A 22,974-nucleotide genomic window follows, 5' to 3' on the forward strand; every position below is an offset into this window, starting at 1 on the left:
TTTTGCCAGACGACTTTCAACAAGACAAGAGGGCACGGACTTAAGTTGTGCCAGGGGAAGTTTAGGTTAGATATTAGAAAGAATTTCTTTACGGAGCGAGTGATCAGGCATTGGAATGGGCTGCCCAGGGAAGTGGTGGATTCTCCGTCCCTGGAGATATTTAAAAAGAGACTGGATGTGGCACTCAGTGCCATGGTCTAGCAACCACAACGGTGGTTCAAGGGTTGGACTCGATGATCTCTGAGGTCCCTTCCAACCCAGCCAGTTCTATGATTCTATGATACTGTTGGATGTGCTCAGTCCCTCAAAACAGCTGAAAGACTCCTTCCCCATATTGTCATCACTGTTCTCCAGTTAGATGAGATGGAAAGACATCTTTCATTATGAAACCCCATTGGTTTCATTTTGCTTGTTGGTTTCTTTTTTAAATGAAATTATTTTTTTTTTCACTGCAAAGATGATTTCCTGCTGTCAGACCCTCGGGATTTTGTATGACACAAAATTTTGCCTCTAATGGGCTTGCAGATTTTTCAAGAAATAATTATTTTAAAATCAAGTCTCAATACAGGTAGGAAGACTTTTTTAGGACACAAATATTTATATGTAGAAGCAATCCTCAGTATTTGCAACTCATGCTTTTTTATTTAAAAAAAATCCGACAAATTAAATAAACATCACAAGGAGTGTGCATTTCTGATTTTTTCCCTTTACAGAACTTGTACAGAGTAGCTAGGCACATCACATATTCATGACTCACTTTAATAAATCCTGTTTTACATATCAAAGGTTCAAGTTCAGGCCCTGCATGTCTGCATATTTGGAATAATACGTTAAACTGCTCTCGAGGCTACATTCAAGAAATATTTATCAGATTTCACACAGAATTTCCAATAAAAACATGTATAATCAATGAGCAGCAAGCCATTTGGGTTTTAATTCCATCTCTCATCTTTCCAGAGTGGAGAGAAGAAGACTGGTCTTGGTTCCCAGCAGCTGTGATTGACGGTCAGGGCTTTCTTAATTAAAAAGAGAGAAAATAAAGACAGACCAGATCCAATATAAACGCTTTCAAAAAGCCATTTGATTTTAAAACAAGAAGAACCCCAGGCCATTGTGATTCCAGTGTTCAGTCTTCTATTCATACTGGTTCTGGTACCATGTATCATGAAAGAAACCGGGTTCTTCAAAAAATAGTACATCATCGTGGCTAAACCTCTGACTACTTGTTCTTGGCACAGATCCCACATTGTGGTGAAGTTCTGCAGTCTTTTTTCCCCATCTTATACTGGAGAAAGGATGGATTTTAACTACACAGAGACTGAAATACAGTCCAGAGGCAATGCAGTAATCAGTCTTTTAGGTTCTACATAAAGTTAAAAATGCCAGTAATAAAAATGATATAAATAACATTCAGTGTCCCATATTGTTCAAGAAAAGGGAAATTACGGCTTTAATGTTCCACTGAGAGATGATGAATACAATTTTCCCCCTCTGAGTTTGCACACAGTAATAAAATATTGATCTTTATGACAAAACAAGTTCGATTTGCATGGAGAACAGCTCAGGAGGGTTTCATGGCTCACAGCAATGACAACAGAGCACATAACATTAAAGATTAAGTGTCAGTTCACTGAATTAATGCCCCAATGTAGCCAAGTAAAGCGTTTTGCAAAGAGCCATGATAGTATCTTTGCCTTGTTTATGAGTTTCCAAGTCATCATCCTTTAATTTATCATCTGTGCTACTGCAGATCAATTTGACATGGGTTATTAACATATCTGGCTCCTGTGCTCCAAGCCATATGTCCCCAATGTAAACAGAAGTCAGGAATACACAAACAGCTGTGGAAGAAAAATGAGAAAAATGTCAGACTATTCTTCTATTTCCACCTAGCAATACAAAACCAAATCATTTTACTTCTAGACCTATGTTTTTAAATCGTTTCAATGGAAAATTTGTGGGCTTTTTGCTCGTGCAAACCCATGATCTTCTTCACACAAAGGAAAGAGAACAGTTTCTTGCTAACACAACCTTCTGAATCCTTTAAATAAAAAACTCTGAAATCCAACCTCTGGCTATTGATACCAACTTCTAACACCGAACAGCATATGGATCAGAACCCATACACATGTGGACTCATTTGCTCCAGACAATTTTTCCCCTTGGAATTACATTTTTTAAATCTTACAGCACTCAATTTTATTGAATCGCAGAATCATCATGGTTGCAAAAGACCTCTAAGCCCACAACATCCAACTGTCAGCAATCCTACACCCCCAAAATTAGAAATAAATGAATAAATAAATATATCTATCACCACGCCCACTAGAGCATGTCTCGAAGTGCCTCATCTACATGGTTTTTAATACCTCCAGGGATGGCAACTCCATCACCTCCCTGGGCAGCCTATTCCAGTGCCTATTCAGTAAAGAATTTCTTCCTTATATCTAGTCTAAACCTTCCCTGGTGCAACTTCAGGCCATTTCCTCTAGTCCTATTGCTATTTATTTGAGAGAAGACGAAAACAGCCACCTCCCTACAACCTCCTTTCACGTAGTTGTACACGAGTCCTAGAAAGGAAAGTTTCTTTGAAGGACTATGACAGTTGTACTACCAGAAATTCCCCCGGTGTGACCTTGTTTTGTGCTACCAGCCCCTGGTAGCCACCAAGCCACAGGCTTTTACTCTGGTGAGGTGAGCACCAACAGACACAGGGGAACTTCAGCAAGTTTCAATCAATTAAAAAAAAACATAACATGCAACCTACCTACTTTCTAGCACTACCACCCTGTAATGTGAGTGAAAAGGGTAAGATGAGTTACCTTTCTTGTTCACGTCCTCTTCTGTCATTGCTGACAGGCATAATGTTTTCACAAGTTCATGAAAGCTGTTGTTGGTCAGGCTCTGAGCATCCAGTAGTTGCAGCATGACTGAGCTGAACAAACAGAGCTCTTTCAAGGGTCCATCCGTCCCACTGCTGGCATCACAGACCTGGGTGTAAAACTTGAAGATGTTGTTCCTCAGTGTCTCATCCCTGAGCACCTCCTGCACTGCCACTGGGTGTGGCAAGAGGCAATCCTGCAGCCACCGCACAGTTAATGAAACATTTTGCATGTTGAGGCTGTGCTCAGCCATGGACCTTAGGAGCCATTTAGTTGCTATGTAAGTGGATGCACAAGTCAGACTGACTGTTTGATCTGCAAGGTCAGCGGGCTTGAGGGGCTCCTCTCCCTGTTTGGTAGCTGGTGCTGGGAAAACAGGCTCCCAGTGGGCAACTATAGAATTGAGATGATCTCTGCACTTCTCCAGCTCAGAGACTGTCAGGTCTGCAGCAGTGTTGTCTTCTCTTTCTGTCTCATTCTTTTTCCGAATGTGATGGTATGCATGAGGCGAGGCTTGAGATTTCTTCTTTTCTTTAATATTTCCTGTAAGAAGAAAAAAAACACCAAAGCAAACATCAGATACTCTGAAGGATTTTCTTGGTGCAAAACTGTGCAAGAAAGATAGCACTGAGTGTTGTTTCAGTTGCTAAAAGGAAAAGGGCCCCGTGTAGCCACCAAACTGAGCCTCTGCAATTCAGAGCACGTGGGCCACAGGCTGCTCCCAGTGACTCAGCCTGAAACACACTTTTCTAACTAGATTGCATAGCTTTTATTTACACCACCTCACGAGAACTGCTCAAGCCCCTGCTCCCTGGTTTAGCAGAGGCTCAGCACACGCCTGCCTAGGGAAGGAGAGACCAGCAGAGCTCCGTCTGCCTCCCTCCAGGCATCCAGCCACAGCCTGCCTGAGCCTCTGCCTGGCACGCTGCTGTCAGCCAAAGTAACACAAATTTTTCACTCCCCAGGGGAAGAGACAGGCAGCTGAACCTTGTGCTGTGGGAACTTTGTGCTGCAGGGCTGCTGTCCTTTAGATGACTTGAGATGTTCTTTGTGTCACTGGGAGCAGCAAAGCTCCCAAACAGCAAACAGCACTTTGCTACCACCCTACTGCACAGGGCATTTTGCAGCAATCTGCTTTCAAGGAGTCATTGAGAAAGTCACCAAAAATTTAAATTACTTCACACTCTGCAGTTTAAAATGAACTAAATGCGTTTCAGCAATTTTTTCCAGGGGCTGTGAGGGGTTGGGGACAACTTTTCAAATGTAACATCAGAAACAAAAATTCAGATAAGGATACATTTTTCTCATTGCATTATTAGCTCCTGATGCTTCAAGCAACAGATATTTTTAGAACTGCATATTTACCAAGTTACAGATGTCACTATAATAACTCTAAAAATCCTCAAAAGGGTACTGAACGGTTGTGAAAAACTTTAGCAAAAGTAAAGCTTTTATATTAGCCCTTAAATAAAGTGATAATTCCTTCATAAGTTTAACTGATACAGAACATTTAAAGAAAACTACAGAAATTTTAACATGCACCAAGGGCAGTTGTTGTACTTGCAGGAAACCAGCATTGTTTACACCTCCCACTACAGAGTTCCTAGTACATTTTATTCACAGAGATAATGAGAGAAGTCACACAAGTTAAAATATATCCTTGCTTTCTTCCAACACTGATGACAATAAGGAAAATAAAACTAATTTTCACTTACTTTACTGATAATTTTTAATAATAGTTCACTTTCAGATCCTCCATCCACACCCAGAATTATCCAAATCTTTGAGGCCCAAAGCCTTCAGGTGCTAAGGTGGGTTTTTTTTTAAGATTAAATATACAATTTTTCAAAGCCTGACACCAAATATGCAATTAAATTTCATTTAAAGCTCCTTTCCTTTTTAAAGCTGTTTCTCCAAAGCATCCAGAATTACGTTAAAGTTAGAAATCACTACAGTGAAGCCTTAAAAATGTGCTTTCTATTTCTCCTCCCCTAAGCTACACCAGATTGTCTGACAACAGTTATCAAGACTACTTCCTATAAAGCTCACTTGTATGATTAGCTTGTAACAGCCTCAACACTCTTACATTTCCGAAATATTTTAGTACTTACTAAGCAATTCTTTGATTTGGTATTTCTGGGCAAGGGATTGCACATCTTCTTGCAGCTGCAGGTCTTTTCCAATGATGCTCCACTTATGGAGCAGCAGGAGGATCTCTTTGGTGGAGAGCACGCTGTCATTCACAGTGAATCGGTTCAGAGCCCTGAAGGCCTCAACAACTGTATCACGATACTCCAGCACAGAACTGAGGGTACTGAAAAACTGAGTCAGTTTGGACAGATCTAAATTAGTCCTGTGAAAAGAAAGAAAAGGTGCCATGTTATTTTTCTGCTTGCTAATCAATGCTGTACGTACAGTTTTGCTCTCTTGACAGGCACTTCATACAGTTTCCTCCTGCAGCCCTCTAGACATTCGCTCTTGCTTCTCAGGATGCCAGTAATAATTAGTTTCACTCCTACCAAATCCCCACTGCTTCATTCCATTAGTGTTTGGCAGAACAGACCACAAAACATAGTCTTTGCCCTCCTGCCTGTAAATAGCAAAGGCTATTTGGCACATGGGGAAAAGGCCAGAGGTCTGGAGCTTTACCTATGCTTCTTTATTTTGTATAAAAGTTCAGAATTTCGAGGAAATAAAACTAAACATATTTTCTCCAGGCTGTGGCAATACTTGCCTGCCACAAGGTGATATCCTGAACCCAGACAGAACTGGTTATCCATTTGCTTTCTACTATCCCTGCTGCAACTGCTGTGGTCAGACAGGTTAAGTGCTCTAGATCTAGAGAACCAAGGCTGACTCCTTTTTCACACTGTCCTGTAGAACTTTGCCCAGTTCTCCTCATATAATTTGCATGTGTGGTACAGACACAGAAAATCTGAACCTTCAGAGAGTAGGAAAGACCCTTGCAGCAAACAACATTGCTAACTCTAGCCTCTTCCAGCAGGAAAAACATAAAACATAGCACCTTAAAAATGGTCAGTAATTAAGGATGTAGAACTTGAGAGTAACTGTCCATAATGTGTTATTTTATTCCCCGTGTATTTAAGTAGCTAGACCCTCCTGTCAAAGAAATCTCATCAAAATTCACTACTCAACATTCAAACTGAGGGGGAAAAAAGCATGAAGCTACCAGAGATGAAGAAATTCTTTTGGCCTTAATAAATTTCAAACTGGACAGAGGTTGACGTGCAAGTTGATTAAAAAGAAGGAAAAAACCTTACCGAATGTGTTTGATTAATGTTATCAAAACATACAGAAATTCATTTACAAGCTGAATAGGAAGAAACTTCCTGTTCTCCTGGGACTGATTCTTGCTTTGTCTCTTGTCTCCTAAATTTGTTATCCACAGAGTATGGAGTAAGGAAATAATTTTATTTATAAGCTTGTTTTCCAGAAACCTGAAAAATAAACAAAACAAAATAAGCAAACACACATTTGGAAGTCAGCTCTTAACCAGGAACCAGTCCATCACCTGGACAGAACCTGTATTCTAGAGCCCTTTTGGAGCCATGAATGGCAAAAGGTGTCTCTCAGACAGGACCCCACCAGGACACAACAGTGCCCCTTTTGAAGCCCCAGACACACGGAGGCCTGTGTTCACAGAATCACAGAATGCCAGGGTTAGGCAGGAATCTCTGAAGAACATAGAGTCCAACCCCCTGGCCAGAGCAGCACCAAACTAGGGCAAGTCCCTCAGAAATGCATCCAGACAGGTCTTGAAAGTCTCCAGAGAAGGAGCCTCCACAACCTCCGTGGGGAGACTGTTCCAGGGCTCTGTAACCCTTACAGTAAAGAAATATTTCCTCATGTTGAGGTGGAACTTCCTGTGCTCTCTCTTGAATCCACTGCCCCTCATCCTATCACAGGACACAACTGAGAAGAGGTTGTCCCTTCCTTCTTGATGCCCAGCCCTCATGCATTTACACACATTAACTGGATCCCCTCTCAGCCTTCTCCTCTCCAGACTGAAAAGACCCAGGTCTCTCAGCCTTCCTTCATAAGCCAGGTGTTCCAGTCCCTTAATCACATTGGCAGCACTTTGTTGTACTCTGTCAAATAAAACCCTGTCCCTCTCGAACATCCTGTCCTCCTCTTGCCATGCTGCAGCTGGACAAACAGTAAGGTACTACAGCCCCTGGTTTCTCACTTGCACCTTTAATCACAGAGCTCTGCCAAGTATTCTGTTGCATTGCAACCACTGCCACCATCTCTTTTAGAGCAGTTCCTGTTCAAGATAAGTTTTGTTCCTTATGTTCCTAAGACTTTCAGTAATAACAGCAACACTTACAGCACAGTATCAGGCACTATATTTATCTTCGTTATTCTAAGGGTGGCGGGAAGGGGGTGGAAGCAATCTCAGTTTTGTACAGGGGGTGCAAGAAGAATACTTCTCAAAAGTACAATCACAAATTAAGTACTGGGTGCCCGAGGCCAAATCCAGGCTTTTTCACTTCCAAATGTACCAAATTATACTCAAGGGAGGTGCATGAGAGGAGAGCAGTATTTGGAACTCTCTCAGTCCAATCACACTAGAGACAATTCTGAAATACAGCAGGAACCTCCCAGAGAAATCTATGCAAAAGAGATTTTTTTGTGTGTCTGTGCCCATGTGTGCATGTATATGACAGACAGACAAGGGGAGAAGGAAGGAGCAGAAGGAGAAATGCTAGAGAGAGCTCAACTTCATTGTTGTGCCAATTACTGTGTAGGAGGTGATGTGACAGGATGTGAATTGTGAGTATTTGAAATAAAAGAGTTACATAGATTAAAATAAGGTGCCCTTTTGTTTTCCAAGTTTTTCAAGAGTTAGCAAAAACATGAAGCCCCCCAGCCCCTCCATCATCCCTTCTTCTACAATTTGAAAGCATCTTCATTTCAGTTTTGGAAACACAAGAGAATGCTCCAGAGTTGGCAAGTTCTGACAGTAAGGCCCTAGGTGCCAAATAACACAACCACCACCAAGCCATCTCTGTATCTGCAGCCCTTGCTTTCATACTTAGTTGAATGGTTCTACTGTGGACAATAAAATTGTTCCCATCTCACCAGTCTTTCCCTAGTTACCTTTTCTCTAAGATGTGCAGTATCCAGGTAAGGAGGCTGTGATCTTGTATCAGCTCATAGGCAGCTCTGGTAACATGGGCAGCATTTTGTAGTATCTCCAGAATACGACTCTGAAACAGAAAATACAATTTGTTATTGCACAAAATTAAAATATAGTTAGGATCTAATAATTACCAAACTTTCAGAAGAATAAGGAGCAACGTGAATGGTACCTGGGATCTCAGCAACTTAAAGTTAAAACATTTTACAACACCTCATGTTCACCCAGGGAAGAAAAGACATTCTCTTTCAAAGGGTTCATACACACAGACACCACTCTTAAAAAAGCAATCTAAAGGCAGCAAGACAATTTCTTTTTTTGTCTAAGATTTTGATACCTGAGATAATTTTAACAGGATGGATTTCACAGGGTGGATACCTATGAACACTAGAGCTTCTGCTGTGTGAGTTTTCATTCTGCTGAGGCACTGTACAGGTAACATGCTGATTAGGGAATAAGGTGACCTAAGAAAGCAAAGACCCTGCCCATAGGAGCAAAACTGCAGCAGTTGCAATATTTTCCACAAAACAGGAGAAATATGACTAGAGCCAGACCACCACTTAATGAAACTTAGTAAGGTTCTGTGATGGCAGCAACCTGTTCCAATTTCAGTGGACAAGGATGTGACTCTGATTTAGTCATAAGTAATTACTTCCCCCTCCACACACACACAAACCAAATAAGGAAGGGATTTTCATTTCAGCTTTGTATTTGTTTAAAATGTCCAAACCATGCATACTTTTGTGGGTTTGGGTTTTTTGGGGTGGTTCTGTTTATTTGTTTATTTTTAGTTCTTACCTGGGACCCCTCATCACACAAAGGACTGCTGAAAAAGGAAAGGATGACCTGGAAAATCCTCTGATAGTCATAAAGCTCATAGCAATGTTTGTCACGCAGCCCTTCTCCAAGAAATCTGAGCATCCACTCACGTTCTTTTTTGTACTAGAAGCCATAAGAAAAATACCACAATCAGACATTTGAAAATAACACCTGCTTATAAGAGCACAAAAAGCCTGGTTAACTGGGAGGGCCAGGACAATGTTTATCAGCTTTTGTTGGAATTGTCAGTTTTCGTCCCTATCAAATTTAATCAATAACATCCATCAGGAACAGCTACTCTGCAGCCCAAATATGCACTGATAATGGAACTTTAAAAGTTGCTGCTTCTAAAATACCTCAGTTGAATTCAGTGTTAATATTCTAAACTCAAACATGAATGTAAGATTAACCACCACAATGGTGGTTCAAGGGTTGGACTCAATGATCTATGAGGTCCCTTCCAACCCAGCCAATTCTATGATTCTATGATAGCTAGGGCAGAACATTCTGCTTGTTGTGCTTACATAGCACACACAGCACAAGTCATTTCATTATGTGTTATTCTGGCGTTTTTTTGTATCATTTGCTGAAGAATTAATGGATACTTAAGATGAGATTTTTACAATACCTCAAAATCAAAACTGTAGAAAAGCTGGAAAAATGCTGGTACTTTCCTCAGGTCCAAATACTGATGTGACAGAAGGAATCTGTTTACCTTTATATACATGTGCTCCTCTGTGAAGAGAAACAATCATTATTGTGGAGGAGGACAATGTTCATAATACACAACCACGCAGAAAAATAACTGGAACCTGTATTTTCCAGTGTTTCAGCTAGCTGTCAGAACAGAACACTAATTTTGGTGAAGAGGCCCTCTGCTCCAAGCCTGGCTGTCCCTCCACTTTTCTTCCTCAAAATGAAAAGCTCAGAATGCACACAAGGGCGAGTGAGAAGATAACATTCAAAATGTCTGTAACTTAGCAAAACCAGCATTAACAAACGTGACAAAATGGACATTTCAGACCTAACACTTCACATAAGAAAATCACGATTTTTAACATACAGACCAGATTAAGTCCCTCATGAGGAGCGGAATAAGCTGGCCAGAGGGCAACTGTACATTCTACCTCCTTAGCAGCTCTGAAGATCAGTCTAAATGTCTGGAGGTTTTCTGTGCAAAGTGGTCAGCCCTCAGAGCTGGCCCTGCTCTGGGCACTGGGGTTAGCTAGACACCTCACAAGGTCCCTTCCAACTTGAACTACCCCTCAGTGCTATGATTCTCCTTTGAAACAGACTTATAGTCGAGATTCAGTGTCTAAGGACAAAAGGACACACAGGCCAATGTACTCTGACCTGCTGAACAGGACCTGCACATACAGCTAGTTTCACTCATCCAGTCCTCTGCCCACCTCCACCCTAAAATTACACAGAGGTAGTGGCTTCATCCCTAATGGATCAGACTGATTTCTACACAAATCAAAATGGCACTTCCCACTTTTCCAGTACACATGCATTGGAAGTTTTTCTTTGAAACATAGGAAAGAACACTTCATGGCTCCTAGCAGTGTCATGGCTATTTCACCTTCCAGAAACAGTTGAGGACATTATTCCATGCAAAGTGACCCACCCTGGGAGTTCAACTTGGACAGTGGGTTACAGTACCTGGCTTCAAAATCTGCTGTGCCACACGAGCAACATAGAGGGTCAGAGAGAAGGTAAACCGGAGGTTCGGATGCCTGATTCCATTTTGCACAGCTTCCAAGAGATACAGCAACTGCAGCACAAGAGCACAGGAAAGAAAAGCTTGAACCATAACATAACCCAAAAAAATACAGTAGGAGAGCATGAATACCTGAGGTTTTTAGGATGGTTCAAAGGCCAGAAATCAAATACCAATCCAATCAGGATTTCCACTCCCCCAAATAAAATCCAAATAAAACACTGCCCATTGATTATAGCAGGAAGAAACACAAAGCCACAGTGGAGAAACACTGGAATAAGAGGATAAAAAGCTTCTTTTAGCTCCCTCACCACATGCATGTAAATGGGTGAGCAATGCAGTGACTCTCCCATAAATGTCCATGGTCTAAAACACCTAAATGGTCAACTACCAACTGAGCTCAGTCTCACCTGGCTCTTCTCTCGGAAGCGAGCTCCTTCCAGGTGGGAACGAAAGGAAGCCAGGACAAAATAGGCAGCTGCTCTCATGTTGGAATCATAGCTGCTAAGGGCAGCTACTGTGAGACCCAGGGCATTGACTTCAACAAACTTGTGACATGCCACTACACACTCTGTGTGGGAAGAGGGGAAAAAATGAAAGAAAAACACCCAGTGTATTATACTGACATGGCATAGGGTATATAACAGCACTATAACCCTTAACAAAACTCCTCACCATAAACAGTAATTTCTAGATCTACCCATACAAGCAATCACTTCAGTGCATGTTGAAGGCTCCTTCAGCTAACAAAGGCATCCTGCAAATCACTCTGAACAGGAGTTCTTTACCTGAGCTAAAATGAATGTGGTTAATTTCATTTATGTGAGATGATTCTGCCTGCTAGACCATGCAAAGTCAGGTGTAAATTTTGTAAAGACGCCAAGTATCTCACTGTTTCAGATAAGCTAAGCACAAAGAAGAAGTAAAATCTCCTCCTCAAAACAGTTTCTGGGCACCTGACAAGTCTGTGCCTTAAAGAATGATCAGCAGAGCCAGAGAAAAGCCTGGCTGCACTAAAGAGCTTCTCTAATAGAACAGACAGGAGAATAATAAATAAGCCATTAGCAACATCAGTTGCTGCCTGCCATGCAGGCATGAGTGATTCTGCTGGTAAGATATGTTCCAAACAAAGTACTGAACTGTAACCCTATGCCCTTTTGGCACAAAGTCACTAACAGTAACCAGCCAAACAGAAAACACACGCTTGAATTTGCATTTATCTCCCATAGTGTTTTGCCACCAGGACTTAGGGTTTCTCATTTAAGGGCTGTGTGTGTTCAAGAACCTGATGGCTCCATATGACTTGTTGTAAAACCTCCAGACTATCTCCTGTGCTATTTCTATTTCATTGACCAATAATGGAATACAATGGCACCTCAGTTGTATTTTACCAGCTAAACAAAAAATATGTTGCAGTTCTGAGTTTAGCAACAATATTCACATAGTTTCTTGGAATTCAAACTGAAGGTCAAGAGGAAGTTTATGAGAAACAAATACTCCTATTTAAGAAGAGGCTGCAGTCTACTGACAAGTACCTCCTCTATTTGGTCCACCATTTTTCTCCCCACACACCCACAACTAAAATGTATATATATACATATATATATAAATAAAATATATATTTATGTAAAAATCACAGAATACTTATGTCCCCACACCAGCAGCTGGTTTACTTCAGCTTTTCCTCAAATGCCAGAACTCCTACTTCAATTTCATGCCTAGTAGTTTCCTACCCAGCTTTGCCAGTTATGGGCAAGGCAACAGCAGGGTCTTCACCTCCCAGAACTGCCCCCCAGCCAGCCCACTGCTACATGACCAAAGCAAGGGCAATTGCAGTAATAGATCTTTTCAGTGAGTGACTTTACAGCTTACTGCAATGCCAGCAATTACCATACACTTCCCAACACTGGTCCTCAGCACAGCACATCAAATTTAACTGGCAGAATTCAAAACCCCTTAGTCATTCTCTTAATGAGCAAAAAGATCCCTCACTTGCTAGCATGGGATATCTCTCACATCACTGGAGCTCATACAGATACACATCTGTACCCTTTCTTCCAGGCACTGGGTACCTGACTGGCAAAGGGAAAGTGAGTGTGCAACAACATGGTAGGAGAAAGAAAAACAGAGCCCAGAGAAACACCTAATCTATGCTTTTTCCTACGTTCTGCTTGTGGCAAAGCAGCTCTGCACTTCCTACTGTTCAGATAAGATGCAAAGGTGCAAGGAAAGCAGTGGGAAATGGACTTTTCTGAGCAACCTGGTCTAGTGGGAGGTGTCCCTGTCCATGCCGCGGGGTTGGAACTAGATCATTAAGGTCCCTTCCAACCCAAACCATTCCGTGATTTTATGGTTCTGTCGAAACCCACGTGAATGTGCAAAGAAGACCTAAAACTCATCTGCAAAGAATTCTCCCTCACTTACAGATACAGCCTTGCCCTATAAAACAATCCCTCTTCAGTACAGATCAATATGCACTGTATGCCCTTTCATAGCAAGCCACCACATGGCTCTTCTTCAAACTGCATATCTTGACAAATTCTAATGTACACCAACTAGACAGACAAAATGGGTAATTTTATGGGGTAGTTCCACACATTGAAATCCAAGGTCCTCACTTCAGCAGTAAAGTTCATGCCAGCCAGAGAAAGATTTATTTGGAAAACTTTTTTGCACTGAAAGCATGCAGTGGAAATATTTTCCACCCAGCTGACCTTGAAGAGTGTGCTCAACAACTAACATAAAATAACAAGCTATTATTAAAAAAAAAAAAAATTCTGTGTCTGACATACAGTTTTTTAAAAGTACCTTGAGAACCACGATGGAAAAGCTTTCCACAAGATGCTTATCAGAGCTAAAGTTAGACAGAAGTTGTTATTTGCCCAACTCCAGACTTTTTACTCAGTGAGCATTAAACACTGTGCAGTAAGTCTGTTTATAAACTCAGCAGTTATATAACAACTGTGCAGAAGGCACTGTGCAGTCAGTACAAAGAGCAAATAAATAAAGAGGAACTGGGAACTCTGAGAGCAGCTGACATGGTTTAGGAGCACCATGGGACTCGAAGTCGTCCATCACTTGGGCCCTTTAAAAACGCCTCTCCAGGACACAGACTCTCGCTCAGCATGAAGCAGTTATGAGGACAATTTTTCCCCTTCTCAGGTTTTAGAGCCAGCCTGTGTCAGTACAGCCACTCCTTACACAGCTCTGCAAGAACATGTGCACAAGAGCTCCCTCATCCCCACTGCTTCCCACAGCAGCAGTCCTCCTTGCTGGCTGACTGTACTGCTGCTGAGGCTGACAAACAGCCACCAAGTCCACCCAAACAGTTAAGGTGGTGGCCTCCAGGTGGTGAGCAATGATGACAGGTACATGACAGCAGGGGTTTTTCCAACTATTGCACCCAGGTTCAAAACACACTGGCTGTCCATGCTCTTCATCAATAACTATCCCAGAGATCCAGCATTAACTGGATCGTCTAAGATCCCTCCTACTGCAAACCACCAAATAGTTCTGGTACCTTTTTTCTCTCGGTAAACTGAAAGACAGTTCTTTTAAGTGCTGTCAAAAACATACAGAACAGTTTATAATTATAGCTATGGATAGGCCAAGAACAGACAAAGCAGGTACTATACTGTAAGGGTACAGGTGAACAAAGGAGGACTGTATGTATGATTTCACTGAGTGACAGTTACCAGCAATCACTTCTGATATTGCTGTGGAAAGCCAAATCCAGCTGTAACTACACAGTGGGTAACCATAAACAATACAGAGGGAGCTGGTTAGGAAATTCTGTATAATAATTGTCTCACTTTGATCTTTAAGGGGTCTTTAAGTAGAGAGTGTGCCCATGAAGTACAGCAGGGATATGCATATGCAAAGCAGGTCCATGCCAAACAAAAGTGAGGCTAAGAAATTAATTTTTAAGAACCATGTAGGTCTTATCAAACAGCAGTTCTGAGCACAGGCCTATTCATGACACAGAATGGTCTCACACATATCTATCTGATTGAAGAGTGAGCTGGGTGAAGTTTCCCTGTAGTATAACCACCACCTGTAACAGGTCAGACCTCCAGTCAGTTCAGTCACAGCATCCAGTCACTCACAGAGATCAGCACCACCGCAGAGATTCACTCCAGTCAGGAAACAACTTCACCCTTCCCCAGCAATGGTGGCTTCTGGTTTATGCCCAGAGAACTCGTCCAGCATTGCAGGGCACGTTCTCCAACCTGCCCTACCACTGCCCAGCTCCCACTCAGCACATAGCTGCAAGGAGACAACTACTGCTCAAAAAAATGCAGCAACAAAGCCACAGAGCAGGCCTGTCAGCTGCAGATGGGACACAGAAGCAGCAGAGGGTACCATCCCTCCCATGCCTGTTTTAGTCACTGCATTGCTGTGACACCACAGCTGATGCAGAACACAGCTCTACAAATTCACCAGGACGAGACACAACCTTCCAGTAGGGAATGTGCTCTACTGACTGTTGTTATGCTATTTTATAATTACACTGTGCTGATTTTTGTTATAAATGAAGAGAACATAAATCTTCGTCTACGTCTTGTCTCTTCCAAGCTGCTTAGAATTCTGTGAATGATCTGAATTTGGAAGGCATTAAAAATCATCTAGTTCAAATGCCCCTGCACAGGCAGGGACACCTTCCACTAGACCAGGCTTTTCAAAGCCCCATCCAACCCATCCTTGAACACTCCCTGGGAGAGTGTTCAATCCATAACTTCTCTGTAACTTCTCCGTGTCTCATCCGTAACTTCTCATGTCTCATCACTCTCACAGAAAATAATTTGTTTCTAATACCTAACCTAAATCTACCCTCTTTCAGCTTAAAACCACTCCCCCTCTATCACTTTGCCCTTGTCGAAAGTCCTTCCCCAGCTTTCCTGTAGCCTGTTCAAGCACTGGAAGGCTGCCATAAGGTCTCATTGGAGCCTTCTCTTCTCCAGGCTGAAATATCCCAACTGTCTCAGCCTGGCTTCATAGGAGAGGTGCTCAGGCTCTCCAATCATCTTCACGGCCCTCCTCTGGACTCATTCCAATAACTCCATGTCCTTATTATATTGGGAACCCCAGAACTGGACATAGTACTCCAGGGGGCAATGCCCATCTACTGCTATGTTGTTCTATTTCCAAATAGTCAAATCTCACCTCATACACAACACAATTTGAAAAAGTGCTTTAAAAAGAAAACAAAAAAAATCTTAATGTTAATTACACCTTGTTACTTTTAAGTAATTCTGAAAATTACAATGCAATGTAGTAAGTGGTTAAATGAAGTATGTTACTTCTGTCCAAAGCCAGACACAAATCTCTTTGTAGTATTAACTCTTACTTTGAGAATATTAGAGCTACAGATGGAGCCATGCATCTCCCACAGTAGAGTAAAATAACATGAAATATCAAAGAGAAATATTCACTTTACCTGGTCTGGTCAGTTCACTGAAGAGCTGAAGCAAAAAACAAGGATCGTAGAAGTCATCAAGACTCCTGACACTTTCATCTCTATATAGGGGCTCTTGTCCCTCCTAAAACCAAACCAAATCAGTATTTTTAAAGGACAACATAAATTTCCAGCTTGGTTTCAACCTCTTCCCACTATAAAGCAGCCAATACTAAACCTTGCAAAATACAATGCAACACAGGGTGAGAGGTACTTCTGTTTAAAACTGGCTTTCACTATCAAGAGTTCTAAAACTATTTCCCTCAATTAGTGCAAACAGATACATAAGCATGTTAGCAAACTATATGAACAACCAGAGAGGCCATCTTCAGTAATCCTTGGACAGTCAAATTCAACAACAGTGTAGAAGTCAAATTTTGATCTCACACAAAGCAATCTTTGCAATACTGCATAATCACACCTGACCACAAGATGTGGGCCATATATTGCAATTAATTTGAAAAATGCTTCAAAATAATTAACTGTAGCCCTTCTCTGAATTTAAATTACTCTCCTGATGTAAACAAATAGGAATGTATTAGAACATATGACAGAAACTACTAAAGTGAAAAGTTCTTTTTCCACATCAAAAGAAGGGTAATTCAGCAGCCTGGACCAAGGCACCTGTGGTGACAGAAGGCGGCGATGCTGAGGGAATGACAGAATTGTCTTCATCATCTTTTCTCGATCCAGCAGACACAGAATCTCCTCCATGCTTGGCTGCTGCCATAGTGACTTCCCTAGACTCTTGCAAGTCTTGTGATGTTCAACAGCAGCTGGACCCCATAGGAGGATTCTTAAACATCATTAAAAGTAAAGGCATTAGTCAACAAACTGCTAAGCACTGAGTGAAAAGCAATTACAGAGGATATAAATCAGTATTTAAATTTTGCCATCACTTATACTTACTATCCTGTGGGAACTTGAAACTAGAACTTGTTTCCCTGGCAACACCTTTTTTATCCATCCAAAAGCTTTTCAAATTCAGTCTGAGGGTGTCTCATTAACTATTTCCTACCCTGCTAATAATCGAAGTCTAAACTTACCAGAAAAAAATGCTTTTTCATTTGAGCTATATATTCCAGCAGGTATGATAGCAGCTGCATGAAGAGACAGTGATCAAGACCTAACCCAACAAGGCTGTCTCAAACCCAATAAATATCCAAAACTAACAGTAGGTGTTAATGCATGAGGCTATACATCACTCTTACACTGGCATATTCCTCTCCTTTCCAGAAAAGAAACAGATCCAACCATCATGCATACAGGGGCAAGACCACTGACAAGGGTAAGGGATGTGCTGAGTAGGAAATCCTACACCTCGAGGGAACAGGGAAGGGGAAAGAGTCCTACAATAGCAGATCGTGCTTTGACCTTCATCTGTGAGGCAATCCCTATAAGGGGCTCCTAGTATGGAGAGAGAGGGACTGCTGAAATGACACAGTGCCTTGCCCAACCCACAGACACTCCAGGTTTGGGCAACCTACGAGAATCACATTAAGAATAGAAAATACATTGGCAAAAATGTTTGCAAAAGCAACAGTCACCTCGAGGTTCCACCTTGCTCACTGTTTATCTCAGATAAAAATAAGACCCTGGCAAAATGCCAATTGCAAGACTGCTTTTTTGCATGTAGCTCGTTGAACAAAGGAAGGTGGTGAGCCTACCTGGAATTTATGAGACTTTGATTATTCTTCTCATATAACTGAAGCAGTAGCAGTATCTTCTGATCTGAAAACCAACATGAAACCCAAAGTCAGTCACCTATGAAGATGAAAACCAGATCAACTAGGAAGCCTTTCCCAGGCTAACACACTTACCTACAGCACTCAGTGTAGCCCCGTAGGCACCCAGCAAAACAGCAAGGTGACTGCTCTCACACAGAGAAGGGCTGAGTTTCACAACTGTCAGCAGTATATCCACCAAGGCCTCTGAAATAAACATGCAACTTTAGCTTTGTTGCTCTCTCAGTTAACTAGTGTGTATATAAATACCACACACACACACTTACACCCTCTCTAAATAGGTTCACACACAGTACACTTCAGGTCAAGATCTTCCTCTGTAAACACCAGAAACCATTTCCCTGACTACCCTGAAGGATGATTATGATGAATTTAATTCAAGGAGAACAACTTTTTTTGAAGAAGTTAAAACAGTATTCCCAAACTGGGACACACAAATGCTGTCGGGAGATAAGGCCCACAATGTGGCATATCATCCTGCAGAACCTCTCCAGGTATACATATTCACTCTCTAAATATATAAGAAGTGCTATGCCCTATTCTGCCATACTGTAGCTCCCTCATTTCCTAAGAAGGCACCTTAAGTTAGCCTGAGTTGCTCAGAGCAAATGCAGACATCCCAGCAACCTTCCCAAGCTACTCAAGAAGTTACAGCAAGGACTTTTAAGTTCACACCCTGGCTGCAGTCCCATATCAAAACTGCAGAATCCAAGGAGTCAGAAAGCTTCAGGAGCTCTGACCTGGGGCATACAAGAATCAGCCACCTTTATTTTATAACCAGCTGAGAAACAGATAAAATAAGTGATCAGGTTACTCAAAAGTAAATAGGTTATCTGTAGGAGATTCAAGACCCAAATCCACATTTCTTTACTCCCAGTATCTTAAAAGGCACTGGCTTTTTCCCCTAGGATCTAGAGGAATACAAAGTATATGTGAAATACACAGATTCTAAAACAAAGATACAGGTCAGGTAGTATTTCAGTTGGCAGAGATAAAGAAAAAGAGTTAATCCTACACATGAACTATCACCCGAATTATATTACTCATGGGGGGATCCTTGTCATGAAAGGTTGCAGTATCACATACACATCATTTAAATTAACATTTTTTAGACAATTTGCAAAATCAAATTAAAATCTTCTGTACCAACTTATTTTAAAATGAGGGTTTCTGTCACACATGTTTCTAACAGAACCTGTGTGCACTTTGTGATTGTATACTAAAAGCCTCACAGAAACCAGAAGAATAAATTAATAGATTTCAACAGGGATAAAAAGCAAACAAAAAAAAAAGTCACCCCAAACCCACTTTTTCAGTAGTTTTAGGAAAAAAATCAGTGTTTAAAGCTGGCAGCTATAAAATGAATGCAACATTTAGACCGAAGTAGAGGTAGAATTCAAAACAAAATGCTAATATGCTGGAATTGTTAAATATCTCTGCAAGTATATGTAGGTGGACAGGTTACTGGATGAACAGACTATACTGCAAGAAAGACCAGATTACCAAATATAGTAAAGGAAAGAAGAAGGAAAAAAACACCTCTTGTCTGGATGTTCATGCCTTCTTCTTCTTCTTCTCTTGACCTCAGTATGGCTGACAAAAATAGAGAGTGCTGCGTGACCATCATGTGAAGTTTGGAGAGCTTGACTAATCTCTGACTAAGTGAGGATTCTTCCTTGTATAATAACTGAATAGCAATGTTCAGAACTTTCAGAAATGCTTCATCTCTGTAGCGGTACCTTTAGAAGCAAGGATCATAGAACAGTCAGACCCAACCAGAAGGAAAACTGCTTGAAAAAAAAATATGTTTTAAGACATGAAAACGTTGCAAAGAAAGCAAACTTAGTAAAAACAAAACAAAATTTTAAAAATGGAAACACATGCAGCTCTTCACCCAAGTTACTTTTGATTCAATCTTTTTTAAGATATACTGGTATTTTAATTATAAAAGTAGAAACAAGAACCCACACATAGCCCTATTTGTAACTGTGCTGATCTTAATAAAAGATTAGGATTTTGCCTAGTGACCCTTCAGACAGCAACCCTTCAGATTAACATTTCTACCTCCATAGAAGCTAACATTATCCTAAACTGGTTTTTATTTATTTTATTCTGTATTTCTTTTTAAAAAATTCATTTAAATAAATGGTTCACATTGAAAGGTGAGAGACCTGATTCTGTTTTCATATGAACTGTATTCAGAAATACTTTAAATAAAGATAACTGTATGAGCATAAATCTTTCTGCTATTCAAAAAGAAGGTAGCTGAGCTATCTACTTAGCTAAATTAGTTATGGTAACTGGGGCAACAAAATCCCTATCTGCCTGTAGTTGTGCAGGTTTAGGATCCAGTGGTAACAGTGGATGTGACAAGAAGTGCATCCTGAAAAACAAGGAGCATTATCAAAGCTCACTGAACTCAAGGGAAACAGGGTGTTTCCATACGGTGCAGCAACAAGGCCAAGTGGATATAAATCTCTCCTACAGCACCTTTGGTGCATCTCAGAATTACTTACTTGAGTCCTGTCTTCACAAAGCTGTACCAGTCATCTGGGTTCACTTCTTCAACAGCGCACTGTACATGAAAACGAAAACAGATGTTTTACATTTAGCACACACAGCTTCTACAGATGATCAAGGCCTGCAATTTTGTTCAACAGACATGTTCACAATATGCAAATCAAACACTCAGGTATGTCAATCAAAAGATAACAGGGAAGAAAGCTCTTGGGTACAGCAGTCCTATCTCCAGACTCAAATGAAACTTCAAGTCTTGTTTTGTTGGTCCTGGTTGCAAAAGTAGGATATGGGCTGTATAAAATTTAAAAAGTAAGCTGGTCTGCAGGTACCAACAAACCCAGAGTCCTGAAACTCTCCACACTCCCAAAGTGTGAAAGGAATAAAAAGTTGGCAAATCCAAAGCAGGAGAATCAGGTAATAGGTTTTTGTGCAACTACAACGTGCTTAATCTAGCCAACCTTTACACATGGCAGGGTATACGTGTTCTTTACAAAAACTGATCCTCTCTGAAATGCCATCAACCACAATTAGTTTGTGCAGGAGACTGACAGCTGCACATGCCAGCAGTCCCAGTAACAGCAGGCGCTGCCCTCCTCAGTGCCTGTGAGCACCACTAGGATGAACACCATGAGGTGGGCCCACAGGTCCTGCAAAGCTCCCATCCTGCACACTCATGTCCTAAAAGGGAGTCTCACCAGAAGCCAGCAAGAGGTCAAAAGCATTCAATGCCTGCAGAGACCTTCATTTTTACATCTTACATGGATCTGCCTACTTTACAGAATTAAAATTAAAAAAAGTAGTAGCGGCTGAATGATGAAGTAGTGTGCTTGATGATCAAAGGCCAGATGTCAACCTATGCTCAACCATATTCTGACACAAACATCAGAGAGCATGGCTAGTGGGTCTTTTCAGAAGTGTCCATATCACTTTTTTTTTTTTTTTTTTTTAATCTGAAAACATCCATTGGCAACCTTTGATTTTCAACTCCTGAACACCTCAAACCCTGATTTTCAATGGGGACTGTTAGCAGAAAGCAATTATCAAGAACAACTCAAAAATGCTTCTTATAAGGGATTAGGAGGGCTAAGTTAACTCTGGAAAAGCTATTAAAAGCCCTTTGAAGCCATAATACATAAAACAGAAAATAAAGTCCAATCTACGTTTACCCAAGATACAAGAGCACAATAACACATGCACACACAGTCACATTCTGGCAATGCAGATAAAAAGAAGTCTCACCAATAACTGTTCTAGCCTCAGCAGCATGGACCTCTCCACTTCCTGCTTGCTTTCATCTTTACTGCTATTGTACATGGCAATTAACCCCTTTATGCAGGCTGATAACAGGCGTCTCCTCCAGGAATGCAGCTCTTCAGAGTTTGCAAGCACTCTAGATATGGCATCTGCCACTGTCCAACTGCAGAAAAATATTTATGTATTTATTAACATTGGAACACACTTTTGTATATGCTAAGCATGCCTTGTTGCCACGGCTTTGAAGTGGCAGACTCTCTGAGAAGATGCTAATTTTTGTTCACAACATTTGCATTCATGCATATCTTTCACAATGCTTTATAAGCCAAACCTAGTTCTGAAACAGAGTAACTGGATTTGCCTACCTCTCATTAGATTCTGCTTTCTCAAGAGCAGCAGGAAGCTGGTCAATAAGATTTCTCAGCTCTTTGCTTTCTGAAGATGGCAACAACTTTGAAACAACTTGCAGTTTCACACTGGTCTCATGTGATGCTTCTGTGTCTTCCAATACACCACAGAGCTCCTTCCACAGAGCTTTCCTCAAGACAGGTATAACAGCTGAGACAACTGTTGGGAAAGAGCAGGGGGCACAGCTTTCATCATTTAAGTCTCTTAAGCAACAGCAGACTCATCACTACAAAAATCCCAAATCGCTTTTCTAATCAAGTCCCAGATTACTTAGTTTCTAGGAAATCATACTATAGGAGCTGCTAATCTGCAACAGAGAAGTGCACCCTGCAGATTAGCAGACAGCAGCAGTTCATTTAACATGTGTACCAGCCAACCACTTGCTACATGGCTGAGATGATTAGACATGGGTAAACAATGCAAATCTTCAAAAGAGGGACAACTTCCTGATAAGAAGTCTTGTCCTTGCACCTCAGGAAGGATGAAACCTTAGCAGTTCTCTGACCTTGGGCTCAAAGGATTTTTTTCTCTCACATCAACAGACAGCTCATGGACACCTTATTAATCTAGGCAGTCAGACAGCAGTTTCCCCTTCTAGTGTTCAAACACAAAATCATCAACATACACAAGGTGCCAGACAGAGGCTTAGTTCCTTAACCATCATTTCTACTTTCCTGTGTGCTGACATGGACTTCTCACTACTTGAAATTCTCCTGAATAGAGCCAGCCTTCTCCACCAAGAGCTACAGTAAGCCTATTCCTGCAGCTATTCACTTTTCTATGAAGTAAGAGAAATTAAATCAAAGTGGCCAAGTTGAATCATAATTCATAGTTTTGCTGGTAGAAAATTTAACAGCCTTGTCAATTGAATGCTGCTGTTGATTCAGAAAGTTTTAGACTGCCAGTTTAGGAAGGCATTACTATAGGAAGCTATATTTGGAGATTTATTTTAAATGAAAGCTTTTGATTCTTACACTTGTAAAAGCTTACATTCTCCAAAAACATATGGC

The 22,974-nt window shown here is 41.1% G+C and overlaps 1 protein-coding gene across 1 annotated transcript in view; it reads right to left on the reverse strand.

Annotated features, from left to right (window-relative positions):
- Window positions 1–1,064: 1,064 nt before the first annotated feature.
- Window positions 1,065–22,974, reverse strand: part of URB1 (URB1 ribosome biogenesis homolog) — a 55,418-nt gene continuing 33,508 nt past the window's right edge. The window contains exons 23-39 of the mRNA XM_030468095.1: window positions 21,922–22,123; window positions 21,542–21,719; window positions 20,299–20,357; window positions 19,322–19,521; window positions 17,858–17,968; window positions 17,705–17,768; window positions 16,662–16,833; window positions 16,020–16,122; window positions 10,993–11,153; window positions 10,525–10,636; window positions 9,491–9,597; window positions 8,842–8,985; window positions 8,004–8,113; window positions 6,164–6,340; window positions 4,994–5,235; window positions 2,823–3,425; window positions 1,065–1,841 (exon numbers count right to left, since the gene is read on the reverse strand). Coding sequence (XP_030323955.1) covers window positions 1,636–1,841; window positions 2,823–3,425; window positions 4,994–5,235; window positions 6,164–6,340; window positions 8,004–8,113; window positions 8,842–8,985; window positions 9,491–9,597; window positions 10,525–10,636; window positions 10,993–11,153; window positions 16,020–16,122; window positions 16,662–16,833; window positions 17,705–17,768; window positions 17,858–17,968; window positions 19,322–19,521; window positions 20,299–20,357; window positions 21,542–21,719; window positions 21,922–22,123 — 2,951 coding nt within the window. The 3' untranslated portion in view covers window positions 1,065–1,635. The remainder of the gene's footprint in view (window positions 1,842–2,822; window positions 3,426–4,993; window positions 5,236–6,163; window positions 6,341–8,003; window positions 8,114–8,841; window positions 8,986–9,490; window positions 9,598–10,524; window positions 10,637–10,992; window positions 11,154–16,019; window positions 16,123–16,661; window positions 16,834–17,704; window positions 17,769–17,857; window positions 17,969–19,321; window positions 19,522–20,298; window positions 20,358–21,541; window positions 21,720–21,921; window positions 22,124–22,974) is intronic.

The sequence above is a fragment of the Calypte anna genome, chromosome 1, assembly GCF_003957555.1.
Source record: "Calypte anna isolate BGI_N300 chromosome 1, bCalAnn1_v1.p, whole genome shotgun sequence".
In the NCBI taxonomy this organism is placed as follows: domain Eukaryota; kingdom Metazoa; phylum Chordata; class Aves; order Apodiformes; family Trochilidae; genus Calypte; species Calypte anna.